General features: G+C 44.8%; 1 protein-coding gene, 1 long non-coding RNA gene and 4 other non-coding genes across 6 annotated transcripts in view; 3 read left to right on the forward strand and 3 right to left on the reverse strand.

Annotated features, from left to right (window-relative positions):
* Positions 1–6,386: 6,386 nt before the first annotated feature.
* LOC144673438 (uncharacterized) overlaps positions 6,387–25,604 on the reverse strand; it is a 39,878-nt gene continuing 20,660 nt past the window's right edge. The window contains exon 3 of the mRNA XM_078535276.1: positions 6,387–7,230. Coding sequence (XP_078391402.1) covers positions 6,387–7,230 — 844 coding nt within the window. The remainder of the gene's footprint in view (positions 7,231–25,604) is intronic.
* LOC144673436 (uncharacterized) lies at positions 8,532–10,453 on the reverse strand. Its single transcript, XR_013574313.1, has 3 exons — positions 10,319–10,453; positions 9,887–10,000; positions 8,532–8,543 (listed from the first exon to the last, which is right to left on the reverse strand). It is a non-coding gene; the product is annotated as an uncharacterized LOC144673436 (long non-coding RNA).
* On the forward strand, positions 13,841–13,913 carry trnak-cuu (transfer RNA lysine (anticodon CUU)). The gene has a single exon. It is a non-coding gene; the product is annotated as a tRNA-Lys (tRNA).
* trnae-cuc (transfer RNA glutamic acid (anticodon CUC)) lies at positions 15,059–15,130 on the reverse strand. The gene has a single exon. It is a non-coding gene; the product is annotated as a tRNA-Glu (tRNA).
* On the forward strand, positions 16,768–16,840 carry trnat-cgu (transfer RNA threonine (anticodon CGU)). Its single transcript has one exon. It is a non-coding gene; the product is annotated as a tRNA-Thr (tRNA).
* On the forward strand, positions 21,582–21,663 carry trnas-uga (transfer RNA serine (anticodon UGA)). Its single transcript has one exon. It is a non-coding gene; the product is annotated as a tRNA-Ser (tRNA).

Genomic DNA, 25,604 nt, shown 5'->3' on the forward strand with positions numbered 1-25,604 from the left:
ACAAACAAGCGACTATTTAAGTATTTTGCTCACCTCCTTGTGTTTCTGATTGTTATACTTTATTTTATAATTTTCCTGTGAAGCTCACTGGGATGATTTATGATGTTAATAGAAGTTGTTGTTGTTTCTGACTGTTCCCCTGATCTCCTGTTTTACAACAACCCATTGATTTCATACCAAACTCTATCTCTGATTTATTGTGCTTCCTGCGGGTCATTCATCCGGGCCTGCAGCCTCTGTAAAAATGGCGCCCACGCATGCTCCCTGTTGGACATTGCCCCCTATAAAGATGGTGACCACACATGCGCTCTGCTGCTTCTCGCCCTCTATAAAGATTGTGACCGCACATGCGCTCTGCTGCCCTTTGCCTCATATAAAGATGGTGACCGCACATGCGCTCTGCTTCTCATTGGATAAGGATGGTTCCTTATTGAGGGTTTAGGACAGAGACCGTGAATTCATAAAGCCTCCCAACTCACCCGCCAGCCCTATCTATGCTCACGGATCTTTTTTCCAGCTCTCAGTCCGCACTCGGTCTTTGTAAATCCCGCATTTTAAATCCGCTCGCTCCAGCTCGCCTCACGCCTGATTTCACGCGCTACACATGCTCCAGCTCACAATGATTGACGGCAGCTCCGGACCAATAGGGACAGGGGGCGGGCCTGGAGGACCAGCGGGAGCGGCTGTTCCTCTGGCCAATCGGAGTGAATGAGGGGCGTGGCCGGGTATGAATTGGAGCATGCGCAGCGCGGGTGGGGATCGGGATCAAGGCGGTCGGGTTGAAAGTCCAGCGGGTGAGAAAGGGCCGAGTGCAGGAGAGGAATGGAGCCGGAGGGTGGACTGGGAGGATTCACAAACACCCGGTGTAGGACTCCAAACCCGGATTACAAACTCCCGGAGCCCAGTTTACACCCAGTGTTTGGAAACTCCTTTTACAGGGGGTTAGAAGGGGAGGATTTACACACAGCAAACTCCAACCCAGAGAAATGTTTGTCTCTTAATTTCTATCCTGGACTGACAGGGATGGTTTTTTAATAAACTCCTTTTTACAGGATTTTCAATGGGACGGATTTGGAGACGGGGAAACTCAAACCAAACATCACATCAAGATCTAACAGAGTCATTCGATTCCTCAGGACCTGAATATCATTGGACTTTGACTGTGGAAGGAAAAAGGTTTGTCCGTTCTGTTTGTGAGAAAAGCACCAACATTTTCAAAATCCTGGTTAGACTGCACCTGAACCACTGTAATAAAATAAAAAATGCTGGAAGTACTCAGCAGGCCTGGCAGCATCTGTGGAGAGGAACAGAGTTAATGTTTCGAGTCAACATGACCTTTCATCAGGACAGGAATACTGTGTTCTGTTCTGGGCATCACACCTTAGGAAGGATAGACTATATTGCCCTTAGTGGGAGAGCAGTGCAGATGTACCTGAATAACAACTGGACTCCAAGGGTTAAGTTATGTGGAGTGGTCAAACAAATGCATCAGAGTAATTACAGCACAGAAAGAGGCCATTCAACCCATTGAGTCCATGCCAGCTCTCCGTAGAGCAGTCCAGTCTGTCTCATTGCCCCACTGTGTCTTCAACCCCCTGCATGTTTATTTCTCTTAAATGCTGGTCCAATTTAATTTTAAAGCATTGATCATGTCTGCTTCCAGCCTGCTCGTAGGCAGTGAGTTCTGGGTTATTACCACTTGTTGTGTAAAATGTTCCTCCCTGCATTTGCCCTGTATCTATTGCCCATAACCTTCAATCTGTGTCCCTCTAATCCTTGTACCATCACCAAATGGAAACAACATTTTCTTTGTCCACCTTATCTGAACTTGTCACAATCTTGTTCACATCTGTCCAATCTCCCCTCAACTCTGTAACTCCAAGAACAACTTCAGCTTCTCCAATCTCCCTTTGTAACCGAATTCCCTTTTTCCTGCAGCCATTCTGGTAAATCTCCTCCACATCCTCTCAAGGACCCTCACCCCTTTCCTAAAGTGTGGAGACCAGAACTGGATGCAATACTCCTGTTGTGACCTAACCAGAGCTTTATAACGGGTCAGCTTATTTTCCCTGCGTTTATACACATTAAATCTGCTTATGAAGCACACGATCTCATATATTTTGCGAACTGCTCTCTCAATATGTCCTTTCATCTTGAAATGTGTATGCACATCACCCCCAGTCCCTACACACCCTTTAGGACTGTACCATTGAGTACCCTATTCATTCTGCCAATATTCATCATCTCACTGTGAGGTTAGTATTCCCTGGAATTTAGAAGATTGAGGAGGATTTTCTCAAAGTTTTCATGATATAAATTGGAAATGGTGTGGTAGATAGAGGGGAACAATTTCCATTGGTTGGGGAATCCAGGACTGAGGAACATAGTCTAAAACTTAGCGCCCGACCTTTCAGGAGTGAGATTAGGAAAACCTTCTTCAGGTAAAATTGGGAAAAGTTTGGATTCTCTTCCTGAATTAGCAGTTCATGCTTGATCAATGTTCAGTTTCAATCTGACATTGATAGATCCTTCCTAACACAAGGTATAAATCAAGGGACAGGAGACAAAGGGTCACAGATCAGCCATGATCTGATTGCATAGTGGGACAGACTCGAGGGGCTACATGGCCAACTCCTACAATCATTGAAACTTAGAGCACAGAAGGAGCCCATTCAACCCTTTGTGCTTGTGCTGTCTCTTTGAAAGAGCAGTTGTGTTTCGTCCCACACACCCACTTTCTGTTTGTAACCCTGTAAGTTCCTCAATCCCAAATCCCTGTCAACTCACTTTTAAAATTCCTGATAGAATCAGGTTCCAGCACCTTTTCAGGTAGAATGTTCCAGATCCTGACAACTCTCTGTTGATGCAAAAACTGCTGAACTCGATGTTAAGTCTGGAAGGTTGTAAAGAGGCGAATTGAAAGATGAGCTGCTGTTCCTCAAGCCCCCATTGAGCTTCATTGGAACAGTGCAGGAGGCCGAGGCCAGAGAGGTCAGAGTGGGAGTGGGGCGGAGAATTAAAATGACAAGTGACCGGAAGCTCAGGGTCAAGCTGACAGACTGAACGGAGGTTGTTCCACAAAGTGATCACCCAATCTGTGTTTGGTCTTCCCAATGTAGAGCAGATCGCATCGTGAGCAGTGAATACAGTAACTAAACTGCAAGAAGTACAAATAAATCACTGTTTGGTTTCATCTTGCACAACCTTGAGAACAGCCTGAATGAAGATACTTGAAGAATAAAGGTTAAAATATAATTACATTATCCATCTCAGGGTGTAATCCAAGAACAACACCTTGTATTTACAGGAAGGGTTGTGGGGCTGGAGGAGGTTACAGAGATACTGAGGATCCGGTTGACATTGTCTATCTCACCGGTGTCAAATTCATTTTCCATGGTGGCTCTGATCCAATATCCTGACACTGGGTGAGGGCCACATTCAGCAGAACTTATAAAAATGGAACTAGATACAAATAAACTATATCAGTATTTACTGACACCTCGGTTTTATTTATTGTTCCTGCTGCTCCTGGTACCCGGCATCTCTTCGCTTGAACCATCACATCAACACTCGGGGCAAATGACTGGGATGAGGCCTGTCTCAGATAAAAACACGAGGACCACTTGTCACCACAGAATCATAGAAATTGTAGCACAGAGGAGGCAATTCAGCCCATTATGTCTGTACTGGCTGAAAATGAGCAATCCAGTCTAATCCCACTTCCCAGTTCTTGGTCCGTAATCCTGTAGGTTACAGCACATCCAGTGTATATCCCTGCACTTTTTAAATCTGTGTATTTCTGCCTCCACCACCCTTTCAGTCAGTGAGTTCCAAGACCCACCACCCTCTGGGTAAAAGCATTATTGAACTCCCCTCTAATCCTTCCACTAATTACTTTAAATCTCTATCCTCTTAGTTCTGACCTCTGTAAATGAAATAGGTCCTTCCTATCTGGGACCCTCATAATTTTTACACCTCAATTAAATCTCCCCTCTTCCTCCTCTGTCCCAAAGAAAACAACCCCAGCCTCTCCAATCTTTCCTCAGAGTTAAAATTCTCCAGTCCTGCCAACATCTAGGTAAATCTCTTTTGCGCCCGCTCCAGTGTGATCACATCCTTCCTGTAATGTGCTGACTACAACTGGACTCAGTACTCTAGCTGTGCTCTAACTAGTGTTTTTTATAGTTCTAGAATAACCGCGCTCTCACCTTCCATTAACTTCAATGTGATAAAAACTGACAGCTGGAATCTGTCAGCATTTGAAATATATTTACAAATGATTCAAGGGTTTCTTACAGTTGGGATCTTTCTCTGTTCTGTCCATTCGAGGTGTTAGATAACAGACTTTCTCCTGGGAATATTGAGCTGGTGTTTTGGGCCGTGATGCGTTTCCTTGTTCATCTTGTTGACTCTAAATGGTGAATCTTGTGGATTCAGACACCAGATAATCAAGCTCACAACAACAGATTGTCTCACGCTGACTTTATTAACAGCACCACAGTAATACAGACAGGGTATAGTTCCCCGATCCAGAGAACAGGGATAATGTTGGGGTAGACTCCTCGTTGTTCGAGTGCCCAAACTGTAAATGATTTAATCATTTCCTGTGGGTCCTCTCCTGACTGAAGAGTACGGTGTGGGATCGACATGGACGTCCACAAAACTGACCGTTCATATTGTTGTTGGTGGTGCTCGGGTTAACTTCCGCAGCTGTACCGCCTCTGACCTTCCTGTGGGCACATCGGATGTTGAGTTTGGTGTAGATGGTCCATGAAACATGCTGAACCAAATTTCAGTGCTTGCCTCCACACATACACTCATAGAGCACAGGAGAAGGCCATTCGGCTCATTGTGTCCACGCTGCTCACAAAGTTCTGACTACACCAGTCCCATTATCCAGTGCTTGGCCCGTGGCCCTGGAGGCTAAGGAAATGCAAGTGAATATTTAAGTACTTCTAAAATGTTACAAGAGTTTCTGACTCAACCACCCAAAACATTTACACCCTTTCAGGCAGTGAGTTCTAGACTCCCACTGCCCTCTGGGTGAAAAAACAATTCTCCTGAACTCCCCTCTTAGCCTTCTACCTCTTACCTTAAATCTATGCCCCCTGGTTATTGACCCCTCTACTAATGGAAAAAGTGCCTTCCTATCTATCCAACTATGCCCCTCATAATCTTATACGCCACTATCAGGCCCCCTTCGCTGCTCTTGGGAAAACAACCCCAGCCTATCCAATATTTCCTCATAGCTCAGACCCTCCAGCCCGGGCAGTATCCTGGTAAATCTCCTCTGCACCCTCTCCAGTGCTATCACATCCCTCCTATAATGTAGAGACCGGAACTCGGCTGGTCGACTGCAGTGTTTTCCGAGGAGAGGCGGTCTGCAAAGCAGAAGTTTGTGAGGATCTTTTTTAGGGTGTCCTTGTATCGGTTGTACTGACCACCTTGATGTTGTTTGCCCTGAGACAGTTCCCCATGGAAGATCAGCTTGGGAATTCTGTGATCGTCCATGTGGGAAACATGGCCTGGCCATCGGAGCTGAATTTTCCGGAGGGTGGTCTCCAAGCTGTTGAACCCAGCGTGATGGAGAATCTCGTTATTTGTGATTTTTGTCCTGCCATCTAATTCTCAGGATGGACCTCGGGTGTCTTTGCTGGAAGTGTTCCAGAGCTTTGATGCGGCTACAAGAGCAGACCCAGGATTCTGCTCCATACAGCAGGGTGGTCAGGACAATGGCCTGGTAAAGTTTGATTTTAGTTTTCAGTGTAATGCCATGCTGCTTCCAGACAAATAATACCATCGATTTAGACTAGATTGCACAGGAGGACACGGGATATACAGCAGAGAACCAGGCCATTCAGCCCAACCAGTCCATGCTGGTGTTTACGCTCCACTCGAGCCTCCTCCCATTTTTTCTCAGCTAACTCTACCAATGTGATCATCTATTCCCTTCTTTCTCATAGAGCTATCCATTTCCCCTGAAATGCACCAATTTTGTTCACTTCCTGATGCAAATTCTATGCAATTCACCCCTGTCCTGAGAGGACAGATCTTTGGCCCAGTGGGTTAGGGGAAGGGAGGGAAGCAGCAGAGGCAGCTGATTGGATTGTCTCAATCTTAGTGACAAAGAAACTCCATGAGCTCCTCACACTTGTTGTTGGAGGTGAGGATGGAGGTGACAGGGGAGAGGCAGAGTCCCTCAAAAGGAACTAATTTGTGTTAAAGGTATTAAAAAGATTCAATACACTGTATTTAACACACAGCACTTCAAAAATACAAATGGCCCCCGACAACTGGGCTGGGGTTTATGAAGATCAACAGAAACCGACCCCAATGAATATAGTTCAGTCCTGGATGTGATTATCAGCAAATCCCAATCACTGTAGTTACTTGTGAACGTGTTGGTGCCTCAGCAGGTTGGATGATCGAGTCAATCCCTTCCCACACTCCGTACAGGGGAACGGTCTCTCCCCAGTGTGAATTCTCTGGTGTACCGTAAGGTCAGATGACCATCTGAACCCAGTCTCACAGTGAGAGCACCTGAACGGTCTCTCGTCAGTGTGAACACGTTGATGGGACATCAGGTTCCCGGAGCTTTTAAAACACTTCCCGCAGTCTGGGCATTTAAAAGTTTTCTCCCCAGTGTGAACTCGCTGGTGTTTCAGCAGGATGGATGGATCAATGAATCCCTTCCCACACTCGGAGCAGGTGAACGGCCTCTCCCCAGGGTGAATTTGCTGGTGTCTCAGCAGGCTGGATAACTGAGTGAATCCCTTCCCACACTCGGAGCAGGTGAATGGTCTCTCCCCAGGGTGAATTCGCTGATGTCTCAGCAGGCTGGATAACTGAGTGAATCTCTTCCCACACTCTGAGCAGGTGAAGGGTCTTTCCCCAGTGTGAGTTTGTTGGTGTCTCAGCAGGTTAGATACACTAATGAATCCCTTCCCACACTCAGAGCAGTTGAATGGCCTCTCCCCAGTGTGAATTCGCTGATGTGTCAGGAGGTGGTGTAACTGAGTGAATCCCTTCCCACACTCGGAGCAGGTGAACGGTCTCTCCCCGTTGTGAACTTGCTGATGTGTCAGGAGGTGGTGTAACTGAGTGAATCCCTTCCCACACTCGAAGCAGGTGAACGGTCTCTCCCCAGTGTGACTGCGTCGATGAGTTTCCAGCTCTGATGGGTAAGTGAATCCCTTCCCACAGTCCCAACATTTCCATGGTTTCTCATCGCTATGACTGCATTTATTTCTTGACAGGCCAGATGATCGGCTGAAGCCTCGTCCACACACAGAACACATGTACGGTTTCTCCCCACTGTGAACAGTGCTTTTTCCTTCCATGTTCAAAACCCGATGATATTCTGTTTCTGATAAATTGGGCGGTGCAGTCAGATCCTGATGTGATGTTTGGGTTTCAGTTTCCCGACTGCAAATCCTCCCCTTCTAATACCCTGTGGAATTGATTTAAAACAGAAAAAAGGGAGTGAGAGAGAACCGACAAAAACACAAAGTCAGGTTGTGAAATTGAGCTGAATGAATCTGGGAATTTGTGGGGCCGGCACGAGGAAAAAGTGACCATGAAAACTGCTGGATTGTCATAAAAACATAACTGGTTCACTAATGTCCTTCAGGGAAGGGAACCTGCCACCCAGTCTGGACCTACACTGGCCTCTATGGAAAGAGAGAGTGAGAGAGAGAGAAAGAGGTAGGTAGCGCAGGAGGCAAAGGAGATGGATTGTTTATATCTATAACATAAGCAGAACTTTGACAGAATCTTCCAATCCCTCAACCTCCACCCCCAAAAGGACCAGGGTAGCAGGTGTATGTGAGCATCATCGCCTCCAAGTTCCCCTCGAAGTCACACACCATCCTGGCCAGCCTCCCACTTTCAACCTCCCTGTAACCTTGAGCTCATCCAAAACTCTGCTGCCCGTGTGCTTACTCACACCAAGTCTTGTTCACCTATCACCCATGTGCTCACTGACCTACAAAAGCACCGGGTTAAGAAGCACCTTCATTTTAAAATTCTCATCCACTTTTTGAAATTCCATGTTGGTCTCGCCCCTCCCTATCTCTGTAATCCAGCCTCACAACCCTCTGAGATGTTTGTGCTCCTTTCGTTCTGACTTGCTGAGCATTCTGTCAGTTTCCATGGCCCCAAGCTCTGGAATTTTCTCCCCAAACCTCTCTTCCTCTCTACTTCATTTTTCTCCTTTAAGACATTGCTTAAAACCTACCTCTTTGACCAAACGTTTAGTCACCTGCCCTAATATCTCCTTATTTGGCTCAGTGTCAAACCTTGCTTTTAACCTTTCTGTGAAATGCTTGGAACATTGTCTTACATTGAAAGTGCCATATAAATCCAAATTGTTGTTGTTGATTTGGACAAATATCACTGTTCCTTCATCATCACTGGGTGAATAACCTGTAACTTCTTACCTAACAGCATTGTGGGAGCACCTTCACCACACGGACTGCAGCGGTTTAAGAAGGTCAAACATCATCTTCTCCACAGGTAACTGGGATCACAGTAGATGCTGGTATCTGTGGAGAGAGACAGAGTTAACGTTTCAAGGTGTGCAGAATGATTTTTCAAAATTCACGTGGGCATCACTCAGGCCAGCATTCAGAGGGCAGTTAAGAGTCAACCACTGCTGTGGTTTGGAGTCACGTGTAGGCAAGACCAAGGACGGTAGATTTCCTTCCCTAAGGGGCATTAGTGAACAAGGTGGGTTTTTATGACAATCATCATTGGTCATCATTAGACTTTTAATTCTAGATTTTTGTTATGGAAATGGAATTCCACCATCTGTCATGACGGGATTTGAATCCGGGTCCCCAGGATATTGCCCTGGGTCTCTGGATTACTTGTCCAGTGACAATACCATTACACCATCGCCTCCTCTCAGGGAGTAAAAATGGTGCAGAATCTGATGGTCAATATAAGCTCAGAAGTGGAATAGAAATGGACTATAGGTCTGGAAAAACAATTCCTGACTATGAAAGATACTGTGGGAAGATAAAGCTGGGAAGCCAGCAGCACATGGTCGGGGTGGTGGGCAGTGGTGGAAGCTTCATTTAGACACAGTCAACAGAAGTAACAGTAAAATACTAAACATAACTCAAATACATCCATTATTAGAGACAGGGGAAGTTAAAAAAAATGGCAGAGAAGTGATCAGGGAGGGCAGAGGTGAAACAGATCAATGGATGAACATGGATTCAGATCCACAGTAAAGGAGTCACACCAGCCCCAGAGCCAAGGAGCCTCTCACAGATACAGAGCGTAGAACTAAAAGCTCTAAATTGTAGGTGGATGGTGAAAAATAGTCAACTCTGAAACAGTTTCAGTTTTTAACTTTAAACTCTCCTGCTGGATTCTGCAGCTGAAAAGATATCAGAAGCACTGGAGTCAGAGGAAAATCTCCCAGTTGAGGAAATACCCGGGGGGAGGGGGGGGGGGGGTGATGTCACTGTGTAATTGTCGATGTGTGATGATGTCACTGTGTAATTGTCCATGTGTGATGATGTCACAGACACGAATACAGAACATCTGGGTCTGTGCAAACCACTGATCACCACACATTGTGAAGGATGTGAGAGTATAGAGGAGATTAACCAGAATGGTTCGAGAGATGAGGGGTTTTATCTGTAAAATGAGGTTCGATAAACTGGTGTTGTTCTCCTTGGAGCAAAGGAGATTGAGGGGAGATTTGATAGAGGTGTACAGGATTATGAAAGGTAGTTAAATAAAAACTGTTCCCATTAGCTGATTATGAAAGGATTAAGGGACAGAGTTTTAAGATTTTGGGCAAGATCCATAAGGGGGATGCCAGGAAGAGATTTTTCACCCTGTGACTGGTAATGACCTGGAACTCAATGCTTACATTCAAAGGCTGGTGATATTCAGGTCCTGGTGAAACAAGTGACTTTCAGATTTTGACGTAATGTTTGGTTTTGGTTTCTCATATCCCTCGAGTTTGCCCTCCTCTTCTAACATCCTGTAAATAGAGTTCACAAAATCCATCAGTCAGTCCCGAACAGAAATTCAGAAAGGCCAAACGTTTATCTTGGTCTGAGTTTGCTGTGTGTAAATCCTCCCCTTCTAACCCCCTGGAAAAGGAGTTTCCAAAATCCATCCCTGTTAGTCCAGGATAGAAATTCACAATATTCTCTCCTCCTGCTACCTAGACGAGATGACCGCGCATGCGCCCTGCTGCACATTGCCCCCTATAAAGATGGCGGCAGTTACCCCGGGCCAGGCGAAGGGAGAAATCCAGACTTTTTCGGCCCGTTCTCTGCTAACACAAGACCGGTACCTTGTTATTTGGCATATTCGGCCTGCACTGTGTCTTTATGAAGCCTCCCTACCCACTCCGCTGGCTCCATTCCTCCTCACACACCCACTAACTCTGTTAGTTTGCTCCGCTCGACATTCTCTCACCCGCTCTGAGCAGCTGCAGTCACAGACCAGCACTGCGCATGCTCATGAAACAGACCGAAATGCGCATGCCCCAGCACACTCCGCAATGCGCACGCGCAGGAAGCTGCTGAAGTGAGGATAGGGCACATTCTGTCTCGCAGTGAAACCTGGGTCTCCGCTCCGCCATTGAAAAACCATATTGTAGAACAGAAACCGATGTCCTGTAATCAGAATACGATGGGTGACATAGGGGCAAGATATAAAATTGTTGAATCAATTGATGCAGCGGCCAAATTGCTCAGGGCTCCACCACAATTCTCTCCTGGATAGAATGATCCTACAGTTACATCTGAACTCAGTGCAGTCCCAGTGAAGCTCAATGCAAACTGGAGGAACAGCACCTCATCTTCCGACTAGGCACTTTGTTGAATATTGAATTCAACAACTTTAGAACTCGACCTCCGTCCTCCAACCCCACCCCCTTTCCGTTTCTTCCCCCTCCCTTTTGTTTTTTCCAATAATTTACATAGATTTTTCTTTTCCAACTTATTTCCATTATTTTTAAATCTATACCTTTTATGCCCTGTTAGTCTTATTTCACCCCACCCCCACTAGAGCTGTACCTTGTGTGTCCTTCCATCCATTCTTAATTAGCACATTCTTTTAGATAATATCACCACCTTCAACACCTTTTTGTTCTTTTGTCTCTGACATCTTTTGATTATCTGCTCCTATCACTGCTTGCTTTTCCCTACAACCAACCCCCACCACTATTTCTCTCCCCCCACCCCCCACCTTAAACCAGCTTATATTTCACCGCTCTCCTAATTTTACTCAGTTCTGTTGAAGGGTCATGAGGACTCGAAATATCAACTTTGTTCTTCACCGCCGATGCTGCCAGACCTGCTGAGTTTTTCCAGGTAATTCTGTTTTTGTTTTGGATTTCCAGCATCCGCAGTTTTTTGTTTTTATCTCAGCAGATGGGGTGAGCTCCTGACTTTTCCCCCTTTACGTGGAACATTTAAACCGTGTCTTGCCAGTATCAATTCTCTGATTGTGGATCAAATCCTTTGAACTTTTAAAGCTGGAGTGTTAACGTGTAGGCAAACTGAATAAAGCCCTTTGCACACGAGAAGTACCTGAATGGTCTCCCACCAGCAAGACTATGTTGCTGTGTCAGTGAATGGGATGAGAGTGAATTCCTTTCCAATTCCAGCTGGTGAATAATCTGTTTACAGTGTGAATTGACCTACACGTTTTCAGCTCAGACATGATCTCGAAATCCACTGGTAATGGGTTCCACATTCTTAGCACTACATAAGAAAAAGGAGCAGGAGTAGGCCATTCAGCGCCTCAAGCCTGCTCCGCCATTTAATAAGATCATGGCTGATCTGATAGTCACCTGAAATCTGTACCCCACCTATCTCCGACAACCTGTCACCCCCTTGCTTGCCAAGAATATATCCACCGCTGCCTTGAAAATATTTAAAGACTCTGCTTCCAGAGCCTTTTCAGGAAGAGAGTTCATAAGTTTCACGACTCACTGAGAGAAAAAAAATCGCCTCATCTCCGTTTTAAATGGGCGACCCTTTATTTTTAAACAGCGATCCCGAGTTCTAGATTCTCCCACAAGAGGTAACATCCTCTCCAAACCCGCCCTGTCAAGTACTGCTCAGGGTCTTATATGTTTCACGAATCAGGAAAAGAAAAGCAAAGCACTGCACATGCTGGTTACCTGAAATAAAAACAGAAAATGCTTGAATTCTCAGCAGACCTTGTAGCGTCTGTGGAGAGAGAGTCATCGTTTTCATTTCAGGTCTGTAGCCTTTCATTAGAACTGCACTGCATCTGAAATGTTAATTAAGCCTCTCAATCCAAAGATGTTGCCAGATGTGGTCAGGGAGCTCAAGAAGGAAATGAAAATCCCCTTTGAGGAATAGAATTCAATGCGAATGAAGGGTAAACCAGAGAAAGTCGAGGCACCTTTCCCTTCTTTAAGACGCTGGAACATTGACTCTGATATTCTTACTGAAATTAACTGATCTGAGACAGTGAAAGGATTCTCGTTACTGCACTTCAGGAATTCAAACCTAATATCGGCTTCGGGACAATCAGAACACTTGGTAACAGACAAGACAATGAAAGGCTCAAAGGGAAATGGCACCGGTTGTAGGAGAGCTCCTTCCCGGTGACATGGATGTGTCTGCAGTGGGTGGGATCAGACTGTTTCCATGTGTCCAAAATGAAGGTCTCACCCTTTATTTTGGAAGAGTAAAACTGATAGAGCGAGACAGCTATCTGGGTAGTGACAATCTGAAGATTAGACTCACTGACACCCTGGTTGGGCTACCTTGTCAGTTAGGTTTGTGTAAGTGTCTGTGCCGCAATTGGTCAGCGTGTTTGCCTGTTAACTGAAAGGTTGGTGATTCAAAACCACCCAGAGGGTTAAGGTTTTTACTGTTTTTCCCCCTCATCACCAATCATTGTCACACAGTTCTGGATTGTCATTGGGTACTTGGGCTGCAAGATATCCCCAAACGGTGGCAGGTCTTTTGTTGTCCAGTGAGATCCCACAAAAACAGCTTCTTTTTAAAACTACGTTTTCTGTCAAGTACAATGAGAAAAGATTTGGACCCATTCTGTAACCCACTAGAAATCCATGAAATTGTTGGAATCAAACGAACCCATCAATTACTCAGTCTTCCACAGCTCCACAGTGAGTGAGACAGGGAAAAGCAGAAAAGCAGCAATATTCCGGCCCCGCACTCTCCAATCACCCGCTGCCAGCAGAAAGCGGCGACTGCAGCTTCAATCAGCGGGTTACTGCCCATCCCTGGGACACAAGATTCTCCAACCCGGGCCAAACCTCCCAATACACCGAGCACAGGCTCAGGAAAACGCAGGTAGATTATATCCCGGTCACTAAACCTCCGGGCAGCATTTGCAGAATACCCGAGTGAGTGAGTCACAAATAAATGTCACATAAACTTATTAATTCTTTTCACTGTAAAATTCCTTCATTTTATAGAAAAGCTGACTGTTGTGAATCTGAAAATGAGCACCATGGGATTTGTGTTACCGAGTGACTTGTTTTCCATTGTTTGTCCGTCAGGTTTGCAATTCAATTTGTGTTGGATAATGAAGTGAACCTGATTTCAAAATGAGGGCAGAAAGCAGGTAAACATTAAATGCAGGAGAAAATCCTGAGGAAAATGGATCACAGTATTTGGAAAGAGGTGCAGCTAAGAAGTGGAAGATGTGAATGATGTTATTGATGACTGAGAGGAATGCATTGCAACCTTGGGGCTTTTGTAGGCCGATTACGTCCCACACTTTAAACTTCCGATCAAGTTGCGGTATCAGGTGGAAAGCAACAGGTTTATCCATGTATGTTGGGATACGAAACAGTTCTTCACACGCCCGGCTAGCTCAGTCGGTAGAGCATGAGACTCTTAATCTCAGGGTCGTGGGTTCGAGCCCCACGTTGGGCGCTGTAATATTTAAAAAATCTGGTTAAGAGTCGTACGGTCTGGAAACATTTACCCTGTTTCTCCCTCCAGCTGCTGAGTTTTTCCAGCATTTCCTGTGTTTGTTTCAGGTTTCCGTCATTTGCAGTAATTTGCTTTTATCTTTTTACATTTAAATCTTGTTGCTTTAAAAAAAAACACCAACCAATCACTGCGGCTCCTGTGAAACTTACAAGGTAGACATTCATCACTGAAAGCAAATTCAAACACATCAAATTCAAAGCACTTTATCGTCGCATTTCTTCCTGCTTCTGTCCCTGCCTCGCCTCCAGCTCCCTCTGCCCGTCTAGCCCCCAGGTCAATTAGCTGCTCGATGCAGACACAGCCAGTTCGTGGGAATGGTTCTTCCTGGTTCTCCCAGATACTGATTACAGGAATGTGCCTAGTGCCGATTATCCACAGTCACACTCTCCTCCCAGTTGTTCAGCTTTTAAATTGAGTTTCACACTGGGTTTCAATGTGAAGAAAGCAGAGCTGTGATAAGCTTATATTGTTCAGCAGATGTACTGCAAAAGGTACATAACAGGCTGATGATAACAGTGCTCTTTGGACGCGGTGAGCTCCAGTGAAGGATTAGCACCATTAATGTGTCGCTCATTTCGTCTCGTGACAAATCTCGTGCTGGAAATGACAAGAAAACTCGCAGAATTTGCTACGTGTTTTGGTTTCAAAAAGAGCCGGATACAAGGTAAGAAAGTGCATCTCGCTCGAGTCGGTTATAAAATGGCAGAATGACCCGTGCTGTTGGGAAACATAAAATTATAAAAAGTTACAGCGCAGAAAGTGGCCATTCGGCCAGGCGTGCTGCTTTCAAAGAGCAGCAGTGATTGGTTGATCCATCAAGAGTGATATTTGTGCCAGTGTAAACAGGAAGCAGCAAAATTCGTACTTCTCCCACCAATATTTTGCCTCACACCAACATTTCTATAGTCAGTGCTTTGCAAACAGCCCTTCTCCTCTCCTCTTCCTTCACTGCCACTCACGAGTGTGATGTTTTCCGGCTCTGAGGCAAAACTTAAACTCTCACTCCTCTGATTCTGGTGGAGTTTTTAAACGTTTCCAATCAAAGAGTGATCGACACTCATTTCGACCAATTCAATAAATTGACATTCCCTGACCGGGAATCGAACCCGGGCCGCGGCGGTGAGAGCGCCGAATCCTAACCACTAGACCACCAGGGAAGTTGTACCAGCTTTTTTTCGATTCGGCTTATCTACGCTGCTTTTGCCTATTGTTTTTCAGTTCAGATCTCTTTCACCACACAATTGCTGTGAGCTGGAGCATGAAATTGACAATGAGATGAAATAGTCCCACAAGCTACTCATGTGTGACTTACAATTTCCAAAACACTCCACCCTATTCGCTGTTGATCCAATGGAAGCGCCAATCCCGAGTCACTGGACATCAGGGAAACTACCAATAAAGCTTGAGATTTGGATTATGGAGGCAACTTTTGACTTTTTTTTTAATCCCGATCTCCTTCACCAGAGACAACTTTCTCCGACCAAATGGTCTGTTTAGTTTGAACACAAGTGACTTCTTCACCAATGAGAAGTACCATTGCTGTTAGCTGGAACATGATATCGATACTTTCCTCCTTTAAGACAATTCTTAAAGCCTACCCCTTTGACCGAGCTTTTAGTCATCTGACCAAATATGAGGCTCAGTGGTCACACTTTGTTATATAATGCTCCTGGGGAACGCCTTGTGACGTTTCATTAGGTTAAAAGCGCTTTATATATACAAGTTATCGTTGTTGTAGGATATACATAGAAAGGGCCAGTCTCCTGCTTTATCTTTCACGCTGATACTTTTCTCACCGACATTTTAACCTGAACTAATGTGAATCAAGTTTGTGACGTTAAAAACGTTTTCACCCCCTCAGGGAACTGAACCACATTGACAATCGCAGAGGAACAGGCACAGAGAGATATACACCGAGAGTGACAGAGGTCTAAAGAGAGACACATACACAGAAAGCAAGGCTGTCACCAACTTGGCTCAGTGTTTGTTCCATTTCCGAAAGCAAATTCCCTGAATGTTGACAAATGAATGGGAATCAGAAAATACGGACGTATTTGGAAGGGTTTCCTTCTAATTAACTGATAATTAATTTGGTTAAAATCACAAATGGTGAAAACTTTAGTCAGCAGGATTCCAACCCTTGTGTTCATATTTACAACAAACGTAAATTATCGAACTTTCCCTCATTCAAATAAACAAGCTTGGATAATGCTCTTGCCAGGTTTCAAACCGCAGCTCCATCATATGTGAAGTGAATATGACCCCACTCGCCTCTATAAACCCTGCGCTGTAAAGATCCCAATATAAGTTGTTGTGGGGGAAAGGCGGGCGTGTGAAATTGATTGAGTTGCTCTTCCAGAGAGCCAGCACAGACACGATGGGCCGAATGACTTATTTTGTCGCCATCTCTGATTTGATAAGAACACATTTGAGCTCTGGAGCAGCTGTTACTCATACCTCAATATTTAAGGTGATGGATTTGAAATCCATTGTGTTTTCCCCCTGTAGGTTTGAATCCTGCTGACTACAGTTCCCATTATTCCTCATTTTAATCAGGTGCCGCCAACCTCATCCCTGCGGCTCCTGTGAAACTGACAAGGCGACACACGGCAGAAATTCATCACTGAAAGAAACTGACACACGTCAAATTCTGCCGCTTTCATGTCGCATCTTTTAACTCCCTGTTCTCCCTCTCAGTCGTTTCCAGGCTGGTCAAATGTCATTCATTTGGAACTTTACCCTGGTCCTCGTCCACTGATTATGGTCAACTTTCCATGCATTGTAGTCGGCAGTTGGCCCCATAGCTCAGTGGTTAGAGCACTGGTCTCGTAAACCAGGGGTCGCGAGTTCAACTCTCGCTGGAGCCTGTGGCTAAGGTTTAGCCAATGAAACCAAGTTCCGTGGAAAAGTGGGTGGTGGGCTGGACAATGAGAGGCTGCAAAGCTAGATGGGTTCGGTGATTGGTTAGCAAGACGGCAGGAAATGTAGCAAGTCTGAAGTTACTCGCTTGGTCTTTAAAATATTTTTTTAAAAACCAACAAGGCAGCGCATTTTTCAAAAGCTGAGAAAGTTATGTTCTGGTGTTCAAAGAGACTTTTTGTACAAGGAACGCAGAAGTTGCATCAGTCTGTGTAGTCCCATTGGTCAGTGCATTCGGCTGTTAACTGAAAGCTTGGTGGTTCAAAAGCACTCAAAGACGAAGCATTCAATGTTTTCCCTCCCCCCTCCCCCTCCTCCCATCTCATCAAAATTCATTGTCACACAGATCCAGGTTGTCAACGACAGCAAGAAAAATTTCCACAAATGTTACCAGTTCTGCTGTTCTGCAGTGAATTTCGAATCAGGGAATCTTCGGTGTCTAAAGCAAATGTGATAACCACAACACAACAAAAACAAGCGCAGCTCTTTGCAAACGACCGAGAATGTCAAACCATGCAGTCTTAGTGCACTTCTGAACCTTGCTGTGTGGAAGTATAATTCGGCTGAAAACCTTAGCCATGCGGCAGTGAAATTGATCTAATGTTAGAATCATCAGATAACACAGCACATCAGCAGCTCATTCAACACCTCACACATGTGCGAACTATCTTAGTGCAATTCGGCCCCCATCCTTCTCCATTCCTTAAGGACAGTGCATTTTTCAGAATATCATTCAAAACCTGGGAAGTATAAATGTCACAAGGCTGTGAGATAATACAGTCTTTGACTATTTCACAAAAAAACAGCAACGATGCAACTTTTCCCCACTCTGTATTTTGATAATGCTACTTCCTGGTTTCAAACAGAGAACCATTCGTGTATGAGGTGACCGTGATCCCCACTGCCTTGCACACACCCCGCGCTGTAAAGATCCCAATGGAGCTGTCTGGAATGTTAAGCGGTGACGTCATGCAGCACCACTTTGGGTCTTTGTTTTGAAGAAATGGAATTCGGCTGTTCTCATTAGGAATGCTGGAGACAAACTGATCAACAATGTCATCATCAAACGGCACAACACAGTAAGAGGCCCTTCCACCCATCCTGTCTATGTCAGTTTTGTACAAAGAGCTTTATAATTTATGACAATTTCCTTCTCTTTCTCCTTTGCCCTGCACAATTCCCATTTGGAAACTCGGTGTTAAGAAAACCAATATTGATAGCTTCAGCTCGTTCCTCACCTGAGCCAATACGTCAGACTTGCTCCAGGCCCTGACGTTTGCAGTGAAGGAGAACAAAGCAATATAATTTGCAGGCTAACCTGGATCTATTTTTATTCATTCACAGGATGTGAGATTCGCTGTCTAGGCCAGCATTTGTTGCCCATCCTTAATTGCCCTTGGGAAGGTGGTCTGCCTTCTTGAACCGCTGCGGTCCATGAGGTGTAGGGACACCCACAGTGCTGTTAGGAAGGGAGTTCCAGGATTTTGACCCAGAGACAGTGAAAGAACGGCAATATATTTCCAAGTCAGGATGGTGAGTTACTTGAAAGGGAACTTCCAGGTGGTGGTGTTCCCATGTGTTTTCTGCCCTTGTCCATCTGGCTAGTCATGATCGTGGGTTTGGACACTGGAACTCAGGAGCCTTGGTGAATTCCTGCAGTGCATCTTGTAGATGGCACACACTGCCGCTACTGTGCGTCAGTGGTGAAGGGAGTGAATGTGGATGTGGTGCCAGTCAAGTGGACTGCTTTGCCCTGGACAGTGTCCAGCCTCTTCAGTGTTGCAGGGGCTGCCCTCATCCAGGCAAGTGGGGAGAATTCCATCACACTCCTGACTTGTGCCTTGCAGATGGTGGACAGGCTTTGGGGAGTCAGGAGGTGAGTTATTCGTTACATGATTCCTAGTGTCTGACCTGCTCTTGTAGTCACAGTGTTTATATGGCCCGTCCAGCTCAGTTCCTGGTCAATGGTAACCCCAAGGGTGTTGATAGTGAGGGATTCAGATATAATAACGCCATTGAACATCAAGAGCGATGGTTGGATTATCTCATGTTGGAGATGGCCATTGCCTGACACTTGTATGGTGCGAATGTTACTTACCGCTTGTCAGCCCAAACCTGGATATTTCCCACGCCTTGCTGCATTTGGACATGGACTGCTGCAGTATTTGAGGAGTAGGGCATGGCTGAACATTGTGCAATCATCGGCAAACTTCCCCACTGACTGACCTTTAACAACAACAATCATCTTCCTTTGTGCTAGGTATGACTCCAACAAGCGGAGAGTTTCCTCTGATTCCCATTGACACCAGTTTTGCTACGGCTCCTTGATGCCACACTTGGTCAAATGCTGCCTTGATGTCAAGGGCTGTCACTCTCTGGAGTTCCGCTCTCTTGTCTATGTTTGAACCAAAGCTGTAATGAGGTCAGGAGCTGAGTGGTCCTTACGGAACCCAAAAGGGGCATCAGTGAGCAGGTTATTGCTAAGTCAGTGCCGCTTGATAGCACTGTTGATGACCACTTCCATTATTTTACTGATGATGGAGAGTAGACTGATGGGGTGGTTATAGGCCGGGGTGGATCATTCTCACTCTTTCACTCCCAGTTTGGTTGGAAGAACGAGGAGGGACATGATAAATTGCAGGGTTTCGGGGAAAATGTTGACAAGACGGGCAGAAAGACCACTTTCACTGCTGTAACCATTGTATGAATTCATATAAATAATGCGATAATTGGGGCAACTTCTGTAGTTGTGGCCGAGTGGTTAAGGTGTTGGATAGAAATCCATTGGGGTTACCCCGTGCAGGTTCGAATCCTACCGACTACGTTTTCCATTACTTCTCATTTTAACCACGTGCAGACGGAATTAATGATCGTTTGAATCGAGGAAAAGAGATCCAAACACATCCGTGATCTCTTATTTCCATTCATTTGTGGGCCTTCTGCAAATCTCCAGTCGGAACTGGGAAAAAAAATTAGCCAACTTGTGACATGATTTCATTCTGGCATTTGTATCTCCTTAGGCCTCTGTGTATACCTATGAGTGTGTTCCTCTGTGTGGGTCAATGTGGTTCAGTTCACTGAGGAGGTGAACACATTTTTATGAACACAAACTGTATTCACATTAGCTATGCAACTTCACATTACAATGTTATAGTGAAAAATATCAGGATGAAAGAGGCAAGAGGAGTTTGTCTCTTTCTATATATGGACCACAACAACAAATTATATTTATAAAGCTCCTTTTACCTAATGAAACGTCACAAAGCGTTCCCCAGGAGCATTTTATAACAAAGTGTGACACCGAGCCACATAATCGGTCAGATGACTAAAAGCTCGGTCAAAGTGGGAGGCTTTAAGAACTGTCTTAAAGGAGGAAAGTATCGATTTCATGTTCCAGCGAACAGCAATGGTTCTTCCCATTGGCTGAAGAGGACACTTGTGTTCATCCGACACAGACCATTTGGTCAAAGAAACGTGTCCTTGGTGAAGTTTTTAAAAGTAAACTCCACTACAGTTTGGTGGCCTATAAACAACTCCCACCAATGTTTGCTGCCTCTTGCTGTTTCTTACCTCCACCCAAACTGATTCTACATCTTGATCCTTCAATCTAAGATCCTCTCTCACTAATGTACCGATCTCGATCCTTATTAATAGTGCGACCCCGCCTCATTTTCCTTTTTGCCCATTCTTCCCAACTGGCGAATATCTTTGAATATTCAGATCAACCAATCACACTGCCCTTTGAAAGCAGCACACAGGGCCGAATGGCCTCTTTCTTTGCTGTAACTTTCTGTCATTTTATGTTTCCTAACACCACGGTTAAGATTAACTTTCTTATCTTCTATGTGATGCTTTGAATTCAAGACAATAAGCAAATTCAGCGAGTTTTCTTATCATTTTGAGCACAGAATTTGGAACCAGACTCGTTGAACGACATTTAAATGGTCTCAATCGTAAGAAGCAGCTCACCGACTCCAAACAGGCACCGTGAGCATCAGCCTGTTATAAACATTCTTGCTGTACATCTTCTGAGCGAGAAGCTGATCACAGCTCCACTTTCTGCACATTGAAAGACAGTGTGAAAATATTCACTATTTCAAATCTAAACAATGCATATTTGTGATTTGCTTTGTGTGCCAATGTGGTTCAGTTTCAGAACAATAATTGGCCAAGTTGGTGACATCCTTGCTTTCTGGGTGTTTGTCTCTCCTTCGGCCTCTGTCACTCTCGTTGTATGTGTTGGTGTGTGTTCTTCTGTGTGTGTCAATGCGGTTCAGTTCCCCGAGGGGATGGACACATATTCACCATCACAAACTTGATTAACATTGGTTGTGCAACTTCATATTAAAATGACAAAGAGAAAAATATCAGGATGAACGATGCAAGTGGAGTTTGGAAGGAGGTGCAGCAAACAAGTGGAAGATGTGAATGATGTTATTGATGATTGAGAGGAAGGCATTATCACCTTGTGGATTTTGTAGGTCGATTACCTTCCACAGTTTGAAATTCAGAACAAGCTGAGGCTCCAGGAGGAAACAGCATTGACCTCCCTAAATTTTCACATAGGAAATAACGCGGGTGCATGCCCGGCTAGGTTGTGACAGAGACAGGGCGGGCAGAAGGCCCTTTTTGTCTGCTGTAACCATTCTATGACTTCATATAAATAATACAGGCTTACTGCCAACATCTGTAGTCGTGGCCGAGTGATTAAGGCGATGGACTTGAAATCCATTGGGGTTACCCCGCGCAGGTTCAAATCCTGTCGACTGCGTTTATTTCTGATTTTAACCGTTGATCCAGGAAACAGTAAATTGAATCGACATTTTCACAACACCTGCAGTAGCACAGTTTGACCAGTGGGTGGCAGTGAAACCGTGATTGTTCACATCACATGAAGCAGGCGCTGGCTCTGTTCATATTAAATTAGACGCCGTTTCTGTTTCTACTGCACCAAGACATGTCTCTGATCATATTAGAGAAGGTCATCACTCAGTTGTTTCTGTAATTGGCTCAATCTCAGTTGTTTATGTACTGGGCGAGGGCCACAATACAGTTGGCACTATCTCAGTCATGACTGCACTGAAGCAGGTCTCGACTAAAGTCACAATAAGCCATGCCCCAGTTGACACTGCACTAGAGCTTGTCTCTGGTTATAGAAAACTAGAACATGTTTTTATTTGCATTTCACAAGACTCTGTCTCAGCTATTACTCCAGTAGAACCTGCCACGTGTCCATCAAACTGGACCCTACCTCAGTTAATGCTGCACCAATACATGCTTCTATTCATATCACACATTTCCCTGTTTCTGTTCTTATTATCCTTTATCATGACTTTGTTATTGCTGGACTTGTTCATGTCTCTGTTTTTATTGATCTTGTACATTTGCCGGTATTTACTTCACCAGGCACTGCGTCAGTTGATATTAAAAAGAGCCCTGAATTATGTGAAGCTCCACTAGACCCTGTATCAGTTTTCTTAAACTGGATCCGGTCTGTGTTATTACTACACTAGGCAGGTTCGTATTACACAAGATCCTGTCTCAATTATTACTGCACTCGGCACTGCCTGACTTATGTTTCACTAGGTCGGGGCCCTGCTTATAACGCACTGAATCATGTCTGCACTTATATTCCGCTAGACCGTATTTCAGAACAAGTTACACGAGACTCTGTATCAGCCTGTATCACACTCGAGCTTGTCTGTCTTTTTAATTAAGATGGATCCTGTCTTTGCAGAGACTTTGTCTTTGTACCTCTGTCTCTGCTTCTATTCCACTCTCCCTTTCCCAGTTTTTACTTCACAAGATCAGATCTGTCTCTCTTCCACTGGCGGCAGTCTCCGTTATTACGACTTAGACTCTCTCTGGGAAGCAATTACCCTGAGCCCTGTGACTGTAATAACTGCCCGATTTCACTTGATGTTGATCCATGCCCTGTATCAGTAAATATTGCCCTCGCCCCATCTCCGCTATTACAGCAGTAGACCCTGTCTATGTTAATATAGCACTGGTACCCGTCCCTGTTATTCGTGCACTAGGTCACGTCTTTGCTAAAGTAACATTAGATGCTTTCTCTATTATTACTACACTAGTAATGTCTCTGCTTAAATTGCACTAGGCCCTGTCTCAGTAATTATCACACCAGGCTCTGTCTCTGTTGTTACTACACTATTCTATGTCTCCATAAGGTGGACGTTAAGTTGGAAATGGGCCTCTGACTTTGGCCTAAAACTACAGCTTTCCCATTGATTGTTCTGCGCAGCTCCAGATATTCATTTTCATTACTGCCAACAGTGTTACATATGAGACATCGCCTGTTCTGTGTGTCCGTGTGAAAAGAAATCATGCTGCATCATTCCGCAAAGATATAAGATTTTTCCTCACCAGAATGTTTCATTTTATTTTAGTTTCTCTTCTCAAACTGTAACTACAGATCGTCTAATAATGTAAATATTCATTGATAGTATATTCTGTTGTGTGCTCTTGTTTAGAAATTCCTGTCATACCAACCATTTCTTTGCTAAGATGGGCACGTTTGTCACCACACTCACTTAATGTCTGTCATCTCTCTATCTGAGACAGCGTCTAACTCACTGAAACGTATTGTTCTCTCTCTCAGATAAAAGCAAAATACTGCGAATGCTGGAAATCTGAAACAAAAACAAACATACCTGAAAAAACTCAGCAGGTCTGACAGCATCTGTGGAGAGGAATACAGTTGATGTTTCGAGTCCGTATGACTCTTCTTCAGAACTAAGGCAATGGAGAAATGTGGTGAAATATAAGCTGGTAGTGGAGGGTGGGACAGGTAGAGCTGGATAGAGGGCCAGTGATAGATGGAGGCAAAGAAGAGATGTCATAGACAAAAGGACAAAGGGGTGTTGACGGTGGTGATATTGTATAAGGAATTTGCTAATGGGGACATTAAGGGGAGCAAGCAGGACAAGCTAGTGGCAGTTGGCCCTAGTGGGTGTGGGGTAGGGGAAAGGGATCGAAATGGGCTAAAATGTGGAGATAAAACAATAGGTCGAAATAATTTTAAAAATAGGTAGGAAAAGAAAAATACATTTTTTTTAAAATTATAAGTTTTCGGGAAAAGGGGGATTGGAAAGGGAGTGGGGATGGAGGAGAGGGTTCGTGATCTGAAATTGTTGAACTCAATATTAAGTCCGGAAGGCTGTAAAGTCGGAAGATGAGGTGCTGTTTCTCCAGTTTGCGTTGAACTTCACTGGAACATTGCAGCAGGCCAAGGACGGTCACGTGGGCATTGTCTGCGTCAGTGTGTGTGTGTGTGTGTATATACGTTTGCATATGTGAGTGTGTGCCTGTGTGTGTGTCGGTGGTGTGTGTGTGTCGGTGTGTTTGGTGTGTGTCTCTGTGTATCTTTGTGTGTATATGTGTGTGTGTGTGTGTGTGTGTTGGTGTGTGCGTGTCTGTGTGTTTTGTATCTGTTTGTGTGTCTGTATGTGTTTTTGTATATGTCCGCATGTTTGTGTGTGTATGTGTGTGTGTCTTTATGTGTTTCTCTGTCTGTGTATGAGCATGCATTCCTGTGTGTGTTTATGTGTATGTGCATGTGTTTGTGTGTGTGTCTTTGTGTGCTTCTCTGTCTGTGTATGAGCGTGCGTTTCTGTGTGTGTTTATGCATATTTGCGTGTGTTTGTGTGTGTGTGTGTGCGTCTTTGTGCATGTATGCATGTATGTCTGTGTGCACCTGTGTACATCTGTGTCTTTGTATGTCTGTGTGCGTGTTTGTCTGTATGTATGTATTGGTGTGTGCCTGTTTATGAGTGCGCATGTGCATCTTTGTGTGTCTGCCTCTTCGTGTGTGTGTGTGTGTGTTTGTGTATGTGAGTGTGTGTTTGTGTGTGAGACACGTCATATTGTTTGCAATTGAATTTCACAATGATCTTCATCATCCTTCCATTCATGAAAGATTACGGACACGCAGCAAACAAATCTATTCAGATGGGTTGTCTCCAGGTGCCGCACAATTTCTGATGGCTGAGCTCAATCCTTGAGGGGCAGTTTCTGTCACAAGTGTCTCATGTGAAGCTACAAGTGATGTTATGGGTTGTTGTTTCCAGTCTTGGCGTCTGTTGCCAAGCCGCTGTAGCCATGGCGATGCACAACAGTCCACAGGAAGTATCGCCATCTTTCCCTGTCATCATCTAGTGAAATTCATGTAAGATAATCGCTAATTAGGGCCTCCATGTCACGTTTGTAAGTGTCATACAGGCAGAGCTTTGGGCGTCTCACTGGCCGCCTGGCCCTTAGCAATGTGACCACCTTCCATCCTGTAAACGGGTCTGAGCCATCCAACGTCCCTCTGTTTGCTGAGCCTAACAGACTTGGGAGCTCTGTCTTTGAGAGGGCTACCGCTCCCTGATTGTGTCCCGCCAGGAGATACCCAATAACCACCGCACACAGTGCAGATGGAAGTTGCAGAGTTTCTTTCCTTGATAGGTGTAAGTCCTCCTTGTTTCACAGCCAGACAAGGTACTGAGGACACAGCCCTAATACACCATCAGCTTGGCCCCAAGGGTCAGCTTGATGTTAATCCATGTACGTTTCATGAGCCAGGTGATATCTGTTTTCTCCGTGCGTGTATCAGGAACTGCATCAAGGAGCAGACAGTCTGTCACAGTGAAACTTGGGGAGCAGTATCAACTAACCACTTCCAGCCGGGTGTTATCTAGTGTGATCAGTGGC

Source organism: Cetorhinus maximus, unplaced genomic scaffold (assembly GCF_964194155.1).
Source record: "Cetorhinus maximus unplaced genomic scaffold, sCetMax3.hap1.1 HAP1_SCAFFOLD_366, whole genome shotgun sequence".
Lineage (NCBI taxonomy): Eukaryota > Metazoa > Chordata > Chondrichthyes > Lamniformes > Cetorhinidae > Cetorhinus > Cetorhinus maximus.